General features: G+C 46.5%; 2 protein-coding genes and 1 non-coding gene across 17 annotated transcripts in view; 1 reads left to right on the top strand and 2 right to left on the bottom strand.

Moving 5' to 3' along the window:
- The window catches only part of PFKFB1 (6-phosphofructo-2-kinase/fructose-2,6-biphosphatase 1), a 101,442-nt gene extending 95,402 nt beyond the window's left edge, over positions 1 to 6,040 (top strand). For all 4 annotated transcript variants that reach the window (XM_032849930.1, XM_032849929.1, XM_032849931.1 and 1 more), the window contains 4 exons: positions 1,458 to 1,587; positions 4,223 to 4,285; positions 5,351 to 5,415; positions 5,771 to 6,040. In XM_032849930.1, coding sequence (XP_032705821.1) covers positions 1,458 to 1,587; positions 4,223 to 4,285; positions 5,351 to 5,415; positions 5,771 to 5,830 — 318 coding nt within the window. In that variant the 3' untranslated portion in view covers positions 5,831 to 6,040. The remainder of the gene's footprint in view (positions 1 to 1,457; positions 1,588 to 4,222; positions 4,286 to 5,350; positions 5,416 to 5,770) is intronic.
- Positions 6,041 to 7,974: 1,934 nt separating this feature from the next.
- Positions 7,975 to 18,082, bottom strand: LOC116862563 (trophinin-like). 12 transcript variants are annotated; one of them, XM_032849918.1, is made up of 7 exons: positions 17,717 to 18,082; positions 12,965 to 13,056; positions 12,208 to 12,287; positions 12,072 to 12,114; positions 11,605 to 11,667; positions 8,260 to 10,170; positions 7,975 to 8,087 (listed from the first exon to the last, which is right to left on the bottom strand). In XM_032849918.1, the coding sequence occupies exons 3-6, from the start codon at positions 12,254 to 12,256 to the stop codon at positions 8,271 to 8,273; spliced, it is 2,055 nt and encodes a 684-aa protein (XP_032705809.1). In that variant the 5' UTR covers positions 12,257 to 12,287; positions 12,965 to 13,056; positions 17,717 to 18,082; the 3' UTR covers positions 7,975 to 8,087; positions 8,260 to 8,270. The 12 variants fall into 12 exon arrangements, with proteins under 12 accessions (XP_032705809.1, XP_032705810.1, XP_032705816.1 ...); XM_032849919.1 differs by lacking the exon at positions 12,965 to 13,056; XM_032849925.1 differs by lacking the exons at positions 11,605 to 11,667; positions 12,208 to 12,287; positions 12,965 to 13,056 and adding an exon at positions 10,940 to 11,054 and having other exon boundaries at positions 17,717 to 18,081.
- On the bottom strand, positions 11,283 to 11,411 carry LOC116862566. The gene has a single exon (XR_004381653.1). It is a non-coding gene; the product is annotated as a small nucleolar RNA SNORA11 (small nucleolar RNA).
- Positions 18,083 to 18,777: the final 695 nt, after the last annotated feature.

Here is an 18,777-nt window from a genome sequence, read left to right as displayed (position 1 = left end):
TAGTCTCTTATTGTTCACCTCCCCTTCCAATTTCGCCCAACTGCCTTCTCCTAACTCCCCATGTCCTCCATGCTATTTGTTATGCTCCACAAATAAGTGAAACCATATGAAAATTGACTCTCTCTGCTTGACTTATTTCACTCAGCATAATCTCTTCCAGTCCCGTCCATGTTGCTACGAAAGTTGGGTATTCATCCTTTCTGATGGAGACATAATACTCCATAGTGTATATGGACCACATCTTCCTTATCCATTTGTCCATTGAAGGGCATCTTGGTTCTTTCCACAGTTTGGCAACCGTGGCCATTGCTGCTATAAACATTTGGGGTAGAGATGGCCATCTTAGCATTTTCTAAAACACATGGGTATTGTAAGCTTAAACCACATACCCACCTGATGGTAGGTTTGTGGTTAATATATTATTATAGGAAGTTTTTCCTAATTTTTCCACTGAGTCTAGCAGAGGCAGATGAATGTTATTGTTTCCTTTTGCCTGTGGATATATATTTTTTCCTAGTTTAGACTTCTACTAAAGATGTAGCTCTCTGAGTGTTTCAGATTTGTGTGAAAAGTTCAGTCCCAATTCTCCACATTATGAAGTGCTAAGGCCTTGTCTTCTGTCTCTATAAGGTTTTAAAATCTCAAGCCTTTCAGGTATTGTGATTGACAAATGCCCCCAAGGCATTGTGGCTTCTCCATCCACTTACCTCTCTTTTTTTTCCCAGGTTTTTCTTCATTTTGTAACCCTACATTCATATTTTCCTTTATTTTGTTGAAAGATCGGTAGTGCAAACATTTATTTTATCTAGTTTTTCTAGGAATTTTATTTTATCTTTAAGGAGGAAAAACACTTTATTTATTTATTTATTTATTTTTATTGTGTTCAGTTAGCCAACATATAGTACAGCATTAGTTTTTGATGTAGTGTTCAATGATTCATTAGTTGTGTATAACACCCAGTGCTCATCACAACACGTACCCTCCTTAATACCCATCACCCAGTTACCCCATTCCCCCACTCCCTCCCCTCTGTAATCCTCAATTTGTTTCCCAGATTCCATTTGTATCACGTGGATGGGACTGGAGGGGATTATGCTAAGTGAAATAAGTCAAGCAGAGAAAGTCATTTATCACATGGTTTCATTCATACGTAGAACATAAGGAATAGCAGAGGACCACAGAGGAAGGGAGGAAAAACTGAATGGGAAGAAATCTAAGAATTTTATATTAAGAAGTTTTATTATTATTGTTATTTGGTCAACTGTGTTGAATGCTCTCAGTTAGTAAATGAGAAACTAAGACGCTAAAAAAGAAGTGAGTGGTCTAAGATCATACTACTGGGTCAATGACTGAACTGATGACAGAACCAACTTTTCCTAATTCATAGTCCTGGGTTCTTCTGTGGGCAAATCTCCTCATCTCCCTTTTTTTTTTCCCAAATATCCTGTCATTTTTAGTCCTATGAGGATCTGGTTCAGCGTCTGGAGCCAGTTATAATGGAGTTAGAACGGCAGGAAAATGTACTGGTGATCTGTCATCAGGCTGTCATGCGGTGCCTCCTGGCCTACTTCCTGGATAAGAGTTCAGGTACCACTCTCCTATCTGTTCCTGGCATAAGAAACTATATATGATTTGGGACCCTGACACCAGCAGTCTGTGGTTTATAACTTAGTGGTTAAGAGTACAGTATCTAGAACAAGAATGCTTGAGGTCAAATTCTTGCTCAGTTACATACTAGCTTTGGCAAATTATTTCAGCTTCTCTGGCCTCAATTTCCTCATCTGTAAAATGGAGAGAACAATAATGAAGTTTGAATAAATTAACATATGTAAAAAGTTTAGGACAGTTTGACACATAGTATGGGCTATATAAGGGTCAGCTGCTGTTTTTAGTATTAGTATTATTCTGAGTTAATGTTTTCAAAGCCAACCTAACAGTATGCATCAACCTGAAAAAGCAGAGATACTACTTCTCTGAAACAAGCTGTCATCAGGTGGTAATGGGACCTTTTGTTGCCTCATGATCCTAATTGTATGTTTCTGTCTTTGCTGTGGGGATGATTTCTCCCAGATAGTGATATTTTCATTTTATGTTTTTAAATTATAATTTCTTTTTAAAAGATATCTAGACGTTGTAATTTACAGAGTATTTATACCCTAACAACATACGCTGAACTGCAGACTTGGGCAGGGAGTCTGGCAAGGGGTTATATGTCACTCTTTGGTTTTACAGTCCATATCTGATATGGATGTTGAAGTATTAGCATCTCCAGGATACTGTGAAGGTGTGTGAGGACCTTTGAAAGTTATATTCTGCAATGTCCTGCAGACTCGAATCTTCTCTACTATGCTAGTTTCCAAGTAAAGAACACTTGTAATATGGAGTCATCCAAAATTGAAACCCAGGAAACTTGAGAACTTGACATTGGTCAGGTCATTTCCTCTGCCTGGTCCTCAGTCTCCTCACTGGAAAAGGGCATGGGGTTTGAGGTGAGGGTTCTTGTGCTACTAGATTCCTGAAAACTTCCAATCTCTATTGTTCAGTACTGTCTTTGAGACTGTGAGGCAAGCACTGTAACCCTGACTGTGCAGATGAGGAAATGAAGGCTCTGAGAGGTGAAGTGACCTACCCAAGGTCGTGGGGCTCAGAGGGCAGGGAGAGGTGTCAAGCTCAGTTTCTTTCCAGAAAACCCCCACCTCAGATGTGTAGATTGAGGGAGGGGCACATGCACCTGTCATTCTCACACTGCTTTACCACTTCTGCCTTCTTTCATGCACAGACCACACCAGCTGTCCCCAGCTGCCCCCAGCAGCCCTGGAAGCTGGGTTAGGCAGTGCTAGGTACATGTTTTTACCCCTGTTACTTAGTGAGGAAATTTGAGGCCCAGAGAGATGATATGACTCAGAAAGCAGACCCACAGGACCTCAGAGCTAGAGCACCCTCAGAGTACATCTAGCCCAATCCTGTGCTGTGAGAGGTGGGAACTCTTAGGGGCAGAGAAAGAAAAGTTTGGGCCAAGATTACTTTTCCAAGTGGCGGCAGAGCAAGTCAGAGACCACAGGCAAGTCACTTCCCTTCTCTGAGTCCATTCTGTCACATGTGTCATGGGGAACAATAACCCCTGAAGAGTATCAACAAGGGTGGAATGAAACCTTGTACCCAAAGCATTGGGCCCCAGGGCCTGATAATGACAATGACAAAGACAAGAAGGAGCAAGATGGATGCCCAGGATATCATCAAACCTGATGTCTCAGGAGGCTGGGAGGGTGGTGGTGGCTTTAAAAAAGGGTGAACCCTGGGGACAGGGAAGCCATGAGGGGTTTGGTTTTGGCTCAGTGAAGGGAGATGGAAAGTGGTAAGGGCAGCCTGGGTGGGACAGAGTGGCTGTTGTTGGAGAGTGGTAAGAGATGGGGGTGTCATTCCCATGACACTGTGAGCCCCTCCATGGCTGTGGCAGCTGGCTACAGTGGGCAGAGCATGTGTTTAGCCTCAGAGGGTCTTAAGTTCAAGTCCCAATGCTGCCACTTCCTGACTGTGACATAGGAAAAGTGTCTTTCCTCTCAGAGCCTTAGTTTCCTCATCCATGGAATGGGCCTGATCATCTCCTCCTCTCAGGGATGTCTAATAAATGAAAACCTAGGCTTATACAAGAAATGGTATATGAATATTCAGAACAACTATATGAATAATAGTCAACAACTAGAAACCAGTGAATCAAAAAATGCTTACCCATCATGTGTGAGAGGTGTCAGAAAGCAAAGGCCTTGGCTGGAGAGAAAACTATGGGAGATGCCGAGGTACATATATACATTTCCAAGGGCCCTGGCACATAACATGCTCTCAGAAAACTCTTGCCAAGAAACATCTGTGGGCCTTCATGTTAGAAGAGCTTGTGGAAGGCTTTGGTCAGAAGGGAGGTCTGCCTTAGTATCATGCTTGCCCTGTGAGTGAGGAGATAGGCCACATCCCAGATAATGAGCCTGTCCCTCCTGGGGAACTCACAGTCTGTCCACATTCCCCAGGGTCTTCCTTCCTCTCTGCTCTAGAGACCACCTTTCTGCATTCTTCCTCACTACCCACCCTGTTCTCAACATTGTCCAATGCAGAGTGTGGGGGAGTGTGACCCTGATGAAGCTGGAAGGGGGTATGGCAGAAAAGGCCTGAGGAGATAGTACCCTCCCCAGTACCTTGTCTGTGACGGCTACTTTCTCCTCCTTTTCAGATGAGCTGCCATATCTCAAGTGTCCTTTGCACACAGTGCTTAAACTCACACCTGTGGCTTATGGTGAGTGCTCCCAACCTCATCTGAATAAAAACACATAGAGGGCATGAACATGCTTTCAGTGCATACCATTTGCCTAGCAGAGTCCTGGGGGAAGTTTCTTGGGTGGGTAATTGGATGTCCTGGTGAAGGAGGAATTGGCAATAACAGGATGAGGCAGGGAAGAACTGGAATGGCCTCTAAATCCAGGGCCTGTCCTCAACTTTCTCTGGCTCTACCAAAGCACTAAGCATGGAACACTAACCTGTATAAGGAGAGGTCCCCAAAGGGGATCAGAGGAGTAAGTGTAGGTTGGACCAGATTGAAGAAAGTTCAGAGAATGACCCGGTAAGTTTAGACTATCTCTTGGGACATTAGTTTGCTATGAAATATTTATGAGCAGGGGAGGGAGAGACTCAAAAATCTTCTGGGGTATGAATAGGGAAGACAGTGCACTGAAGCCCAAAGTAGTTTGCAATCCACAGGGATGGAGCTAAGGGGGGGCTTCCATAGGCATTCGACCTCCTCTCACAGCCCCCATGCCCCAGAGTGATACCACTCCTTTTTATTCAGGCTCTCAGAACTCCTTTGTGACCATTCACATCTCTGTTGTTTCCATAATCATTTTTGTCCTCTAAAAAGAATTTACCTTGGACTGATTGCCCCAAGGCAGTGGCCCTGGGACTCTTCAAGCACTTCAGCACTTAACACAGCTTAGGAGGTCCACAGGGCTCCATCACTATTATATATATTAGATTGCTGTCTCACAGAATACAAAAGTTGGGGGAGTCCCCAGAGATCATCTATTCCCATCTCCTTCCCATTATCAGTTGAGCAACTGAAGCTTCGAGAACATTGAGACTATTAGGGGCAGCTGGGAGAACATCCCATTAGCTTCTCTTAGACCTGGTGTCTTCCCCATACAACACACAGCTGGTCTATAGTCCCCTCCCTACAGAACAGTCACAATCTCCACACAGTGTGGAGCTCAGGGTATAGGTAGTGATGGGTGAGGGAGCAAATGACAGCTCAGGGAAGATCTGTACTTAACCTTGGGGACTTATGGATGGACTGGTTGTTCTTTCTGAGGCTGCAAAGTGGAGTCCATCTACCTGAACGTGGAAGCTGTAAACACACATCGGGAGAAACCTGAGGTAGGTGAGGGACTCTGTGGCCTAAGCTAGTACATGGCGAAAGAGCCAACCCACACAGAAATACCACCCCAATCCCACAGAGCTTGGGTGTTTCATACCAACAGGTAGAATAACCAGCATCCAGAAATGCAGGAACCATGGCCCAGGCCTGAGGTGCCAAAGAGATGCAGGACTAGAGCAAGCCCTACCCCAAAGTCCTCAGGTTGAGATTCCCCAGAGGCTTGCCTGAGAAAAGGGTCAGAATCCAGACCTGGCTGAAGGAGAGGAGCCTGTCAGTGAGGACAAGAGTCAGGGGAGGGTCGGGGTCTCCACAGGGCTGGCTCATTCCTATTAATCCTGGGCTCTCTCCTCTCAGAATGTGGACATCACCCGAGAACCTGAGGAAGCTCTGGACACTGTCCCTGCCCACTACTGAGCCTTTTCCAAGAAGTCAAACTGCCTTAGCTCTACCTCCCACCTTTAAGAGCTGCTATCCTTGCACTTCTCTTACCTTAAGACCCTGGACTTGGCCTACAGGTCTTGATTTCTAGCTACAACCAAGGAGCTGTGTAGTTCTGAATAAAACTTTTCCTTTCTTAATTACCAAACCCTTATTAATAAAGATTTTTCTTGCTGCCTATAAAAAGGGAGAAGTCATTGTAAGTCTTCTCCCACAAGATCTTAAGATCCCAATCTTGTGAAATGCCTCTGGTACTGTGGGGTGTTGAATGGATGAGGGCTTCCTAGAGGGAAGGGTTCTGGGGTAGCACCTCTCAACATGAGGGAGGAGATAAGTCTCTGTGAGTACGTATGGCCCTTGCTCTTTGGTGTGCAGCATGGCTGAGGACAGGCACCTTCATTTGTACACTCAGAAGAATCTGTACCTGGACCACAGTGTTCCTCTCTTCTCTAACTCCTGTTCCCATCCTGAGTGATTTCACAGTTCATACAAATTATCCAAATAATACCCTGGCCTCCAAGTTCCCTGGCCCCCTCAACTCCAGTGATCAGTTCCCCCTCAGCCATCCACTCCATGGGTCTTGGCATCATCTAGACATCCTGCCCCCAGTACGACTGCTTAAATGCAAGGATCCCACTATCTGACCCCTGGCCCCTAGTCCTTACAACTCTGTGTCATCTACAGGATCCCTAGAAGCATGGCTCCCACATAGTGGGCATGCGTGTAGTATTCTTGAATGAATAATGTTTGTTCTTGTACTGCATCAAGAGTATAATCCTCTGATTCCTCTATTGTCTTAGAATCCACTACTTCTCTTCCTCCTCATTGTTCTACCATCACTAGCCAGCTTGAATCCCATGTTCCATTTCTTCAGCCACTCTCCATGCATCTAGGTATCTGCAGTCTGGTGGTGAAGAGACAGATTCATATACCCACTGCCTTGGTTCCTTTGTTCTTCCATCATAGCCACCAGCAAGACCCAAATCTTGTATAATCCACATTACTTTTGGGGGGGATGATCTACTGCTTGAAACAAAGTACATTTATCTGCTTCCACAGCCACCCTTAAATCCTATTCAAACTCAGGGTCCCCTTCTACTCCCTGGCATTCTACCCCATCCCACCTTTTCAGGCATGGGCTACTTCAGTAAATTCTTTACTATTCTATATCTACCTTCTGTCCTTTACTGGCTTTTGCCTCCACATTCTCTGCAACATGCTCAGATCTCTCTCTCTTATCTCAAGAAAACCCTCCTTTGTTCCTGTGTCCACATCTAGTTCCATTCTTTCTCTCTGTTCTTAAACAAATGTCTCAAAATGGATGTATATTTACTCTCCAGAACCCTCTCCCTCTGCCTTCTATCCTAGGCCTTTCCCCTCTATATCTTTTTTTTAATTTTTTTTTAATTTCTTTTCAGTGTAACAGTATTCATTGTTTTTGTACCACACCCAGTGCTCCATGCAATCCGTGCCCTCTCTAATACCCACCCCTGGTTCCCCCAACCTCCTACCCTCCACCCCTTCAAAACCCTCAGATTGTTTTTCAGAGTCCATAGTCTCTCATGGTTCACCTCCCCTTCCAATTTCCCTCAACTCCCTTCTCCTCTATATCTTTGCTCAAGCTATAATCTCCTTGCCTGCTATGCTTCTTCCAGGTCTCTATCCCACTGAAATCATACTTTCATTTTAGCCTAAATCTGCAGCCCACCTTCTCTGAAGAGCTACAGTAATCTCTAGTTCTTTTTTTTTTTAAGATTTTATTTATTTATTTGACAGAGAGAAATCACAAGTAGGCAGAGAGGCAGGCAGAGAGAGGGGGGGAAACAGGCTCCCTGCTAAGCAGAGAGCCCGATGCAGGCCTCAATCCCAGGACCCAGAGACCATGACCTGAGCCGAAGGCAGAGGCTTAAACCCACTGAGTCATCCAGGAGCCCTCTAGTTCTTCTATGAACCTGAAATGTCACTACAACAACCTAAACATATTAAAAGACAGAAAAAAAACTCCAATTCATCTTGCAAATTTAATGTAACTCTGATATGAAAATATGACAGCACACAAGAAGCAAACAACAAAGTAGATCACCAAGCAGATTTTTCATAGCGTGTCACCCTCGGCTGATTGATAATATCTGCTTATACTGCTGTGTGGACAAAAATTCCAAGGATGTACCTTGGTTCCTTGGGAAGAACTGCTGCAATTCATTAGCCATATCTGTAAACCTGGGAAATAAACCTGAAAACAAAACACCAAACAGGAACACATTTTAGTACCAAATATACTGTTTTCTCATACTTCCTTCGTTGTCCTCATCTCCCCACCCAAACCTCCCACTTTGGGGTTCCTTATAGCATTTCCCAGCCCTTACACCCATCCCCAAGGACCATGGCTGTGGAAATGTAATTACCTGAAACCTCACTAGCCATAGGAGAAGCTACAGGCACCAAGGCTGGTGGCTCCACCACCAAAGCCAGCACCATTTCTTGGTCCACCGCCAAAGCCAGCACCACTGCTTGGTCCACTGCTGAAGCCAGCACCTGTGCTTGGTCCACTGCTGAAGCCAATGATAGAACTGGGTCCACCATTGAAGCTGGTGCTGGTGCAGGGTTCGCCAATAAAGCCTGTGCTGGTGTTGGAACCACTGCCAAAGCCAATGATGGTACTTGGTCCTCCGTTGAAGCTGTTATTAAACCCAGCACCAAAGCCATCACTGATGCTGAGGCCACCACTAAAGCCAGCACTTGTGCCAAGTGTGCTGCTAAAACCAGCATTGGTGCCCAGTCCATCACCAAAGCCATCGCTTGAGATCAGTCCACCACCAAAGCCAGCACTGGTGCTCAGTCCACTACCAAAGATAGCACTGGTCCCTAGTCCACTACTGAAGCCAGCACTAGTGCTCAGTCCACCACTAAATCCAGCACTGCTGTTTAACCCACTGCCAAAGATGAAACCAGCAGTGGTACGGGATCCATCACCAAAACTAGCAGTGGTAACACCACTAAAGCAGGCACTAGTGCTAGGAGGGCCACCAAAGCATAGGTTGGCGTTAGACACACTGCCAAAACAGAGGCTGGTGCTAGGAACTCCACCAAAGCCAATGCTGGTACTGGGAGTAATGCCAAAGTCAGTAGTAGTGGTAAGTGCCCCACTGAAGTCAGCACTGGTGCTGAACACACTGCCAAAGCCAGAGATGGTGCTGGGTGCACTGCTGAAGCTGGCACTAGTGCTAACAGCACTGTTAAAACCAGCACTGGTGTTGAGTGCACCACCAAAACCAACACTGGTGCTGAATGCACCACCAAAGCTGGCACCAGTGCTGGGAGAGCCACCAAAGCAGATACTGGTGCTTAGTGTGCCACCAAAGTCAGCGCTGGTGCTGGAAGAACCACCAAAGGAGACACTGGTGCTGAGTACTCCATCAAAACCATTGGTGGTGCTAGGAGAGCTGCCAAAGCAGATACTGGTATTAAGTGTGCCACCGAAGCTGGCACCGGAGCTGGGAGAGCCACCAAAGCAGACACTAGTGCTCAGTGTGCCACCGAATCCAGTGCTGGTGCTAAGTGCCCCACTAAAGACTGTGCTAGTTCTGGGTAGACTGCCAAAACTGCTACTGGTAATGAGTGCACCACTGAAACCAGCAGTGGTGCTGAGTGTGCCTCCAAAGCCAGAGCTGGTTCCACCACTGAAACCAGGACTGCTGCTGAGTGGGACACTGAAACTGGAGCTGACCCCACCACCAAAGCCGGCACTGGTACAAGGTGTGCCACCAAAGCTAATGCAGGCTTCACTGTTGAAACTAGAGTTGGTGCTCGCTGCACCACTGAAGCTAATGCTGGCTGCACCGCTGAAACTAGTGCTAGTGCTGGGTATGCCACTAAAGCAAATGCTGGCTGTGCTGCTGAAGCTGGCACTGGTCTTGGGTGTGCCACCAAAGCTAGTGCCAGCTCTGCCACCAAAGCCACCACTGGGACTGGGCACACCACTGAAGCTAATACAAGCGCTATCGCTGAAGGTAGCCCTGGTGCTAACTCCTCTGCTGAAGTCGATGTTGGTGCTGGCTTCTGCATTTTCTTGAGCTCTGGTCTCAATTTCAAATGAAAATCTGTTCCAGGACTGAGCATCATCGCCTAACTCTTCCCTTGTTAGGCAGTCGATATCCATGTCATCCCAATTCCAGGGCCCAGCCACAGCTTCCTCTCCAATCCCCATTTGGGCTCTTGCCTCAGCCCTTGCCTCAGTCTCAGCCGCAGCCACAGCTGCAGCTTGGACTTCCATCTCCACTGCCTCCCGGCACTGAGCAGCCCAGTCCTTGGCGTACCTGAAATGGGAATGATAATCAATATAAAGACAAAAACATTTGTAATTATCTATTATGTACATACAATGGGCTCTGTATAAAATCACGAGCAGTATTTTTTTTTTAAATTCTTATTTTCCTGGGGCTCTATCAGTCCTGAAATCCAATTGCAGCTCTGATAACTAAGGTGCTGGGTGACCTTGGACAAGTCACTTAACCTAACTGAGAAGAGGGGAAATGATAAGAGAGTATGTTATGGATTGAATGTTTGTGTCCCTCCCTCCAAATTCATATATTAAAGCACCAGCTTCCAGTGTGACTATATTTGGAGACTGGGCCTTTACGGAAGTAGAGTTAAATGAGGTCATAACAGTGGGGCCCTGGTCCAATAAGATTCCTGTTTTCATAAGAGGCTCTTTATCCACCCTGTGAGAACACAGCAAGAAGACGTTCATCTGCAAGCCAGAGGGAGAGACCTCATCAGAAACTGACACTGCTGGAACTTAATCTGGGACTTCCAGCCTCCAGAACAGTGAGAAAATAATTTTCTGTTGTTTAAGGCACCCATTTTGTATAATTTTGTTAGGACAGTGCAAGAAGACTAATAGAAATTATGAAAGAAAGAATGAAATAATGTAAATCTTAGGTTCAGCAGCATTCTCAGACATCGGCAAAGTTCCATATGCTTATATACTAACTGCAGACTGCCCTGTACCTAACCATCCCTGCACATAGTCTGCCCCAGTTAGGGTACCCTTAATATGACAAGTCAGGGCAGTTCTCCTATTACCTTGAATGCAAACTTGAGTACTTTCACCTTGCTAGTCTCATGGTAGGAGCGCAAGCCCCAGAAGAACTCATATTCTGGTGGTCTGCTGTTAGGGACCCTCTTGTACTCCAGGTACCTCGGAGAAAGGAAACGAAACTTGCTTCTAACCAAACAAATCTGTTGTGTAACCACTCGGCACCAGGTGACAACTTCCTTCAAATACTAAACTCAACTCCTGGAGGAGGATTTCTAAGACCCTCCTTCCCCAGACTCACTCCCAAACACAGTTCATGGTATTGGTTTCCAATATTGTCATTTCCCTTTGGACCCGTGCAAGGCAGTCACTTGATGCTTCAGAGAAGGTATGTATAGGGCATGATGTCACAGGAAGGCCAAAGTATCTTGCCACCTGTGAGGAGTAAACCCAAGTTCCTGTTGGGTGTGTTATAAACAGAGGAGCCATTATTCAGGCACCCTGTTCTGAGCACACCCCAAAGCAAGGGCCTTGTCTTTGGTCTAGCCCAGTCCTGGAACTGTCACTCATGGGAATTATGGACAGGACTCAGTTCTAGGGCATAGGATGCCCATTCCACCTCTAAATCTAGTGGCTGACTGAGTACTTTCTGAACCAGACCAGCACACTCAGAACACTTCAGGGTCAGACAAAGCCCCCAAACACCACTTACTTCTGCTTCACAAATTTGTCTGTGATGAGCTTCCTTACTTCCCCAAAGAGCGAGTGCCTTACCCTGATAATGGGAAAAATAACCCATAAACAGAGATGAAAACTTTCCAGATGAGGGAAGAGACATTTCTGAACATGGAAGAGACCTCTCTAGAACATGCAGCAGTCCCAATGAAACCAGAAAAGTAGTGAACACATGGTCACTAGAAGCAGTAACTTGAGGCCAGATGGTTCTTTGTCAGGGATGCCCCTGAAGTTCTAGCTTCTATCTCAGGTTAGAATGACATAGGGGTGGGAAGATGCAGAGAGTTCAGGACCATTTTCCCCACCCACCCAGCTCAGAACCCTGGACCCTTTACCAGCACCCCCACCCATTCCACCAGACCACCAGACTGATGCAATCCTGGAACCATCTTTTCTTTCCAAACGACAACATGGACAGCAAGCACTGAGAGGGCCCAATCATACCCAGGGCGCAGCCCCAGCTTGCGCAGCACCTCCCAGATGACAGCTGCAAGAGGAGGCAAGAGGAGACAGGGACAGAAAATGAGCATGTGGAATTCCAACTGTGGCCACCCATTCAGCTGCATGCCTACCCACTCACCCTCACTGGACCGATTTTCATTCATAAAGATGATGCTAAGAAGCACCATGAGGAGACCTAGCTTTGGTGAATCCTTAGTCCTAGGGAAATAACAGAGTAAAGGTTTATGTCCAGCAGCCATCTAGGCTATCCTCTCCCAGATTCCTGAGACATGCCTGAATTCTGCCTAGTCTATGCTTCAAGCTCTATGTGACCCTGATCAAGACACTTAGACTCTTGAGTCTCCGTCTCCTATTCAGTAAAATGTGAAAATCCAATCCTCCCCTCCCTCAGGTTGCCAAGAGGAGAGAAGAATGACTGTCATCCTAGGACAACCCAGGGACCCAGCCAATGTGAGTCCCTGCTTTCTCTCTTAGACCCCTCTGCCCGCAAAAGAACTCTAGGCAAAGCTCCAGTGATGCTCCTGTCCTTCAAGCATCATGATTTACCTGCACCAGGAAGTCCTTCCTTGAGAACCACTCTACCAAAGCCAGTAGAAAGAGAAGAAATGACAGGTCTGCTTTCCTGGGAAGCTTCTGAAGAAACAGAAAACCTTACAGGAAGAATGCACTGCTCCAGGCTTCTACACCCTTCAGTCAATCATAATAAAGCACCACTACCATGTGCAGGGCTCCAACTATGTGAGGGAGCTGGAACAGGGTGTTTTAGGACCTGTCTTCCTGCTTCTCCAAGGAGATGTGAGGAGAGATGACAGGATGGGGTAGTGACATAGATAGAAGCAGAGCCTCCCTTCCACCCCACACCTTTCCCAGCTTACGTTCCTAGTATGCCTGCAGAAGATTCCTGAGTGCGGATGAGAATATACAATCTACTTTGCTTATCAATTTCCTTCAGATTGACTCAAAATATCTGCCAAGTAAAAGAATAGCCTGTGAGATCACAAAATTCAGCCTAGGCATCAGTGAGCTTCCTGAGCATCTTGAAAATGAGCATGTGGAATTCCAACTGTGGCCACCCATTCAGCTGCATGCCTACCCACTCACCCTCACTGGACCGATTTCCATTCATAAAGATGATGCTAAGAAGCACTGTGTAGCTAGAGTTTTGAGTGTGTATGAGAAATCAGTGAGATAGTGGAGGTAAAGCACTTAGCTAAGTGGCCACCACGACAGAAAACAGGTAAGAAATGTACTATTATCAGCATCACCTTTGTTATTGTAGGGATTTAGGGAGATAGAGAATGGAGAATGAGAAGGAGAGGTGAGCATTTGAAATACATTACAGAACACATCCATCATCAGACCGGACTAAGCTGAAAGGCTTGAGTCCTAGCTGTGTTTTACCACTGACTTGCTGTGTGACCCTGAGCTAGTCTATGTTCCTACTTAAGCCACTGTATGTCCAACTGTATAGTGATGGGGATGGATTAGTGATCTCTGTGCTCTATTCCAGAAGAGACATGTAAGTCCTTGTTGATTCCAGGCTTCCCCATTGTGCCCATCCCCCAGGGCTGCCCCTTCACCTTCTCCAGAGCATAGCTTGCTTGTTCAATGATCTCTGGGAAATATTCATCATATTCTTGGATTACATCCTTCAGCATGTCTGTAGGAAGGGTGAAGTGGGAGCAGCTGGGCTGAGCAGGGGCCACGGAACTGCAGCCCTCTGTCCAGCCTGTGGGGACAGTGCAGTCTGAGTTCTCAACTGTGCTAATGGGAGATGTCAGAGTGTCGGGAGGGCAAGGGAGGACATATGGGAGAATGAAGAGGCTATAAAAGTAAATTGGTTACTCTAGGGCATGGGAGAGAAGGGAGTTGAGAGAAGATTCCAGGGAGGCAGATTGGTATAACTCTACCTGAGCGCTTGATGGGGATCTTTGTCTGGTCCTTAACCAACAGTTATTTCACCAACTTATTTGCCTGGGAGAAGAGGAATACATGGGAAGATCTCAATATGTTTTTAGAAAACTTGAATGACAAAAAAGAGGGAAAGTGAAAAAGAGAAGAGACTGGGCAGTATTGGATTCTTACCCTTTTTTGCAAAATGGCCACATCTCGGGGTGGCAGAAGCCTCCAGTCTCATGGAATCAACCTGTAATTACTGCCACCTCTCTAAACCCCATGAGATCCTTTGACTACATCATCAGAAAGAAGGAAGGTCCAGAGTCACCAGATGAAAGAGATGACTTTGTCTCCTTACCCTACCTTCTCCTGAAAATCCCCCAAACCCTTCTTATAGTGGGTCCTGACATTACAACTGACCATCCTAAGTCTTAGATATGTCTTTCACTGTCTTCCAGCCAGGAGTTTCACCCAAGGACAGGACCTGGGGTTCCTTCTCTTCTTTTGGCCACCACTAACTCTGCTTACTGTATCTCTTGCACAAATCACTTCACCTCTTTGGGACTCAGTTTTCTCAAATGTAAAACTGGAATCTATGATCCCCGGATAGAAAGAGTTACTTTCAAAACACAAAGACACAACTGTTATGAACTACCCAAGCCCCTGGTACATGGTAACTACTATGTAAATACCAGATGAATTATATCCAGGTTGTAGCTAAGTGTATGGATGTATTATTCCCCACCAATCTGTGAACTGTTAGGGAGCAGGAACTATATCACATTCTTCTCAGCATTTCCCACAGCCTATCAAAACACAGCGCCTGGCTCAGCGTAAATAAGTCTCAGTAAACTTATATAGAACAAATGAACAAACTAGGAGGATAGGAATGGAAAAGAAGAGAAAATTTTAAGGATGGTGATGTCAGAGATCTCACCTTTTGGTTCCTCTTGCCCCAGGTACTGGTTGTAGGCTCCAGACTCAACTGGGCCAGGTAGTCATCTGCCAGGGCCTGTACAGCAGCAGCAACCTGAGTCTCAAAGGCACTCATGTTGGTCTTAAAGGTGGCTATCTTGGCCTGGGGTCCTTGGTCAACAATTTTCATCTGGTTTTCAGCTGCCTGGGTCTTAGTGACAGACTTATGAACCCTGGACCCTCTCTTGACCTGCTAGGGCTTGGTTTGTGATCATTTGAGCAGCAGGTGGAGCCTCAGAGACCTCAAAGGCAGAATTTGGGCCTATATTGGCAGCTTTCTTGCCCTTGAATTTTTGGGGCCTTAGCTACTGTTGAGGCCTCAGTCTGCCTGCTAGCTCTCTCAGCATTTGGGGCCTCTAAGAGTTCAGTGTCAGTATTTATGCCCTTAACAGTTGGCTTCTTGGCTTTGGAGGCTTTATTAGTTCTGATGCAGGTTGTTGTGGCATGGGCAGTGGCTGCCTCATTATTAATTTGGCCTTGGGTGGTAGCTGTGTGGGTGGTGGTTGGAGCCAATGGGATATCAACAGCACTAGTTATGGCCTTATTGGCAGCCTTCTTAGCTTTGGAAACTTTCTTGGGCTTAGTGGGGACCATCAAAGCCTGGGAGTTGGCTGACCCACTGGTAAGTGGAGCCTGAATAGCCTGCAGGATGTCTAGTAGGTTTAGGGCCTGCAAGGATGACTTGATCTGTGTAGTGACATTCTCCTTTCCAGTTGGATATTGGGAGGCTTGGGCTGCCTTAGCAGTAACTCTCTTTATCTTACTGGCTTTCTTAGGCTCAGCAGTGAGTGAAGAAGCCTAAGTATTGGTTGCTTCAGCGGTAGCTGAAGCCTCGTTGATCTGGGGGATGATAGGCAGGTTTAAAGCCTGCAAAGTTACTTTAAGCTTGTTAGTGGCAATCTCATTGGCAGATGAGACTGTAGGGGCAGCAGGTATGGCTTTAGTAATAGACTTAATAGGGGCCTTCTTGGTCTTGCTTTTCTTAGGCCAGTTGGCTACTGGAGGGCCCATGGCCAGAGGGTCCTTAGGTGCTGCCAAGAGGTTAGGCATCAGCAAGACACTGTCCTCTTCTGTGGTCTCAGTCTGTGTATCTAGAGGGAAGTGAAGTTCCAGGCTCCCAGAGTGAAGCATAGGGCCCTATGTACTTAGGATTATGATCTGCTGAGCCATCTGGCCTCCCTACAGCCCACCCTCTCCTGGAAGGCCTCTCCTTCCTCTAATCAGTGATTGAAGGAGAGGGTAACGGAAGAGGGAGGAAACAGGAGCTAGAGTGGGGCAGGTTTTCTTCTCCTCCTCCTTCACTTTGCAGGGGGGGGACTGAGAAAGGTTAGGCAGGAAATTCTTCAACTACAGAGTGGTAAGGGGCTCAAGATTAATAAATAAACTCAGGAAGGGGCAGATGGCCTGGTGAGAATGCAGAAGCCTCACCTGGAATGGGAGCATCCTATAACCGCAGTCATTTCTCTTATTCATTTTTCTGAAAGGCCGAGTAACAGCTGAGCTGAGGGGAAGGGGCCTGAAGGGGAGAATGAGAAGGAGAGGGAGATTCACCAGACCTCCCAACTATCCTGAAAGAAGGAGTATCTCATCCAACTTTGTACCCCAAAGGCTTCAACTATTTGGTTCTCATACCTAGAAACACAGATCACCTACTTGAACCCTAGCTCCATTGCCTCCCCCAAAAAATTGCAAGTCAATTCTACAGCCCAGCCCCTTAATCTTACGCCTCGAACTGCAACTTAGTAGTGCGCATGCGTGCCAACTGGAGCACATGCGCTTTGGTGGGCTGGTCAGTCTGACCACCTCTATCTCATAGATGCCTCCCGCTCTCAGAGAAGCAGAATGTCTGGGACAAGCCCGGGACCCACTCTTCCTAACTGCGTCACATTTGGGTCCAACCCTTCCCCCAACGCCAGCCTGCTCCCTCTGCGGTACTGTTTTGCACCGCCCCTTCCCTAACACCGCCCACCTCTACTCTGCGGTACAGACACGCACCGCCCCTTCCCTATGTGCTCCCTCCCTCCTTTCTGCAGTACTTCTCAGCAACTCCCTTTTCCTTAATTCGCCCCTTCCCTCCTCTCCCCAGTGACTCCCCGCACTGCCCTTTCCCCCAAAACCGCTCCCCCACTTCCACGTCTGCAAATGACCGGTTCCACCCTTTCTGCGACATCGATACCCCACCCACAAATCCGACGATATTATGCTTTTGTGTATTCCTTGTTCCCGAATACTAAGAGGTTCTGTCCCTTCCCTTTTCAAACCGTAATCAACCAAGTCCTAGCCCCTCTTCCGTTCTGTCTGAGCCAGGTCATTCTTGCTATTCAAAAGGGATTCTGCCCCGCATTTTCTGGGTCCTGACCCCTACTTTCTGTGGCCCAAACTGGATCCTGTCCCCATTCACCAGCCTCCCGGAGATCTGCCATAGCTTATCACCCTCCCAAACTGGGTCCTGCTCCTTTCTACTGCCTGAACGATTGTTTTATCTTCCCGCAGTCCGAATCGGGTCTGCATCCCTCCTTTCTGCGGCCCGAACAGAGTCCAGATGTTTCCATTATAAGGCCCAAAGGGGATTCTGCCCCCTCTATCTCCCGTATGAACAGGGTCCAAGTACCCCCAAACCCGAGCACATTAATGCAGTTAGCTCCTGAACCCGCGGCAGGTTTTCTTCAACTTAGGGTGTGTGGAGTCAAGCACATTAAAGCCATAGCCCAGAGGCTCCCACAGGTCTTCACTAAAGCTGGGCACCTTTAGCTCACCTCGTTCTCTGGAGTCCAGAAGGCGTCCGCTCTCTCCAAGCTTCTCCTTAGGTCTGAGCTTGTTGGCTTCCCCTCCCCAGCCGGAAGTGGTCCTGCCTTTTTCCACCTCCAGAGGGGTCTCCTTCCCTGCTTGTCAACCTCCTCCTTCACGCTCTAATTCCAACTTTCCATTCTCCTCAGTGTGGTTTCTTTTCTGCTTACTATCGGTTATTCAGTCATCGCCTTTTCCTAGTCCCATTTGATTTTTCTATCCCCCACCATTCATTATTATCCCCATTCATATTTGATTCCTCTGTTCCCTCTAAGAGGACTGTGCTTCTCTGAGCTCCTATATCCCTTCCTACAGCCCTCTCTATGCCAACACTAATTATAGAGTGTGTTGTTGTAGTGTGTGTCTGGGTCTCTCTCCCCAGCTGTTCTGGGGGCAGGGCACCAGTTCATACTCTTTTCCCTCTCTCAAGTGTGACCAACTTAAGACATTTAGAGACTCTAAACAGTAAGAGATAGGGTGCCCCCACAACATATACAATTCAGAATAAAAACAGTAAAGGTAAAAAAGGCTACCTTTTTTTTTTTAATCCCTGATGACTATATTGCTGCTTTCAGTGAATATCAACTTACCCGAAAATTTTTATTATTCCTCCTTTCCTGGTGCACTAAGCAAGTACTTAGACTCTCTCGTGAAATTGAGCACTGTTCCCAAGTGCAACAAACAGTTCTGCTTGGGCATTTATTTATTCACTCAATCCTTAATTATACACTGAGCACGCAGCTATGTCAAGGCATTCACTGGTTGTGGGCAAACAAAGACCAGTAGGATAGGGTGCCTGTCCCTAAAAGAACTCAAATCTATTTTTTCTAAATATTGTTTTAAATGAGTTACTTTTCAAGTTTTTATTTTAATTCCAGTTAGTTAACATACTGTGTGATATTTTAATTTCAGGTGTACAGTATGTGATTCAGCACTACAAATACATCACCCTGTGCTCATCAGGACAAGTGCACTCCTCAATCCCCATCACCTAATTTAACAGATCTCCTCACCAATCTACCCTATGGTA

The sequence above is a fragment of the Lontra canadensis genome, unplaced genomic scaffold (genome assembly GCF_010015895.1).
Source record: "Lontra canadensis isolate GAN:19392208 unplaced genomic scaffold, GSC_riverotter_1.0 scaffold259, whole genome shotgun sequence".
NCBI classification, from domain to species: Eukaryota; Metazoa; Chordata; class Mammalia; order Carnivora; family Mustelidae; genus Lontra; species Lontra canadensis.
The sequence above is the reverse complement of the archived record's forward strand: the minus strand, read 5'-3'. Positions and strand labels throughout refer to the sequence as shown.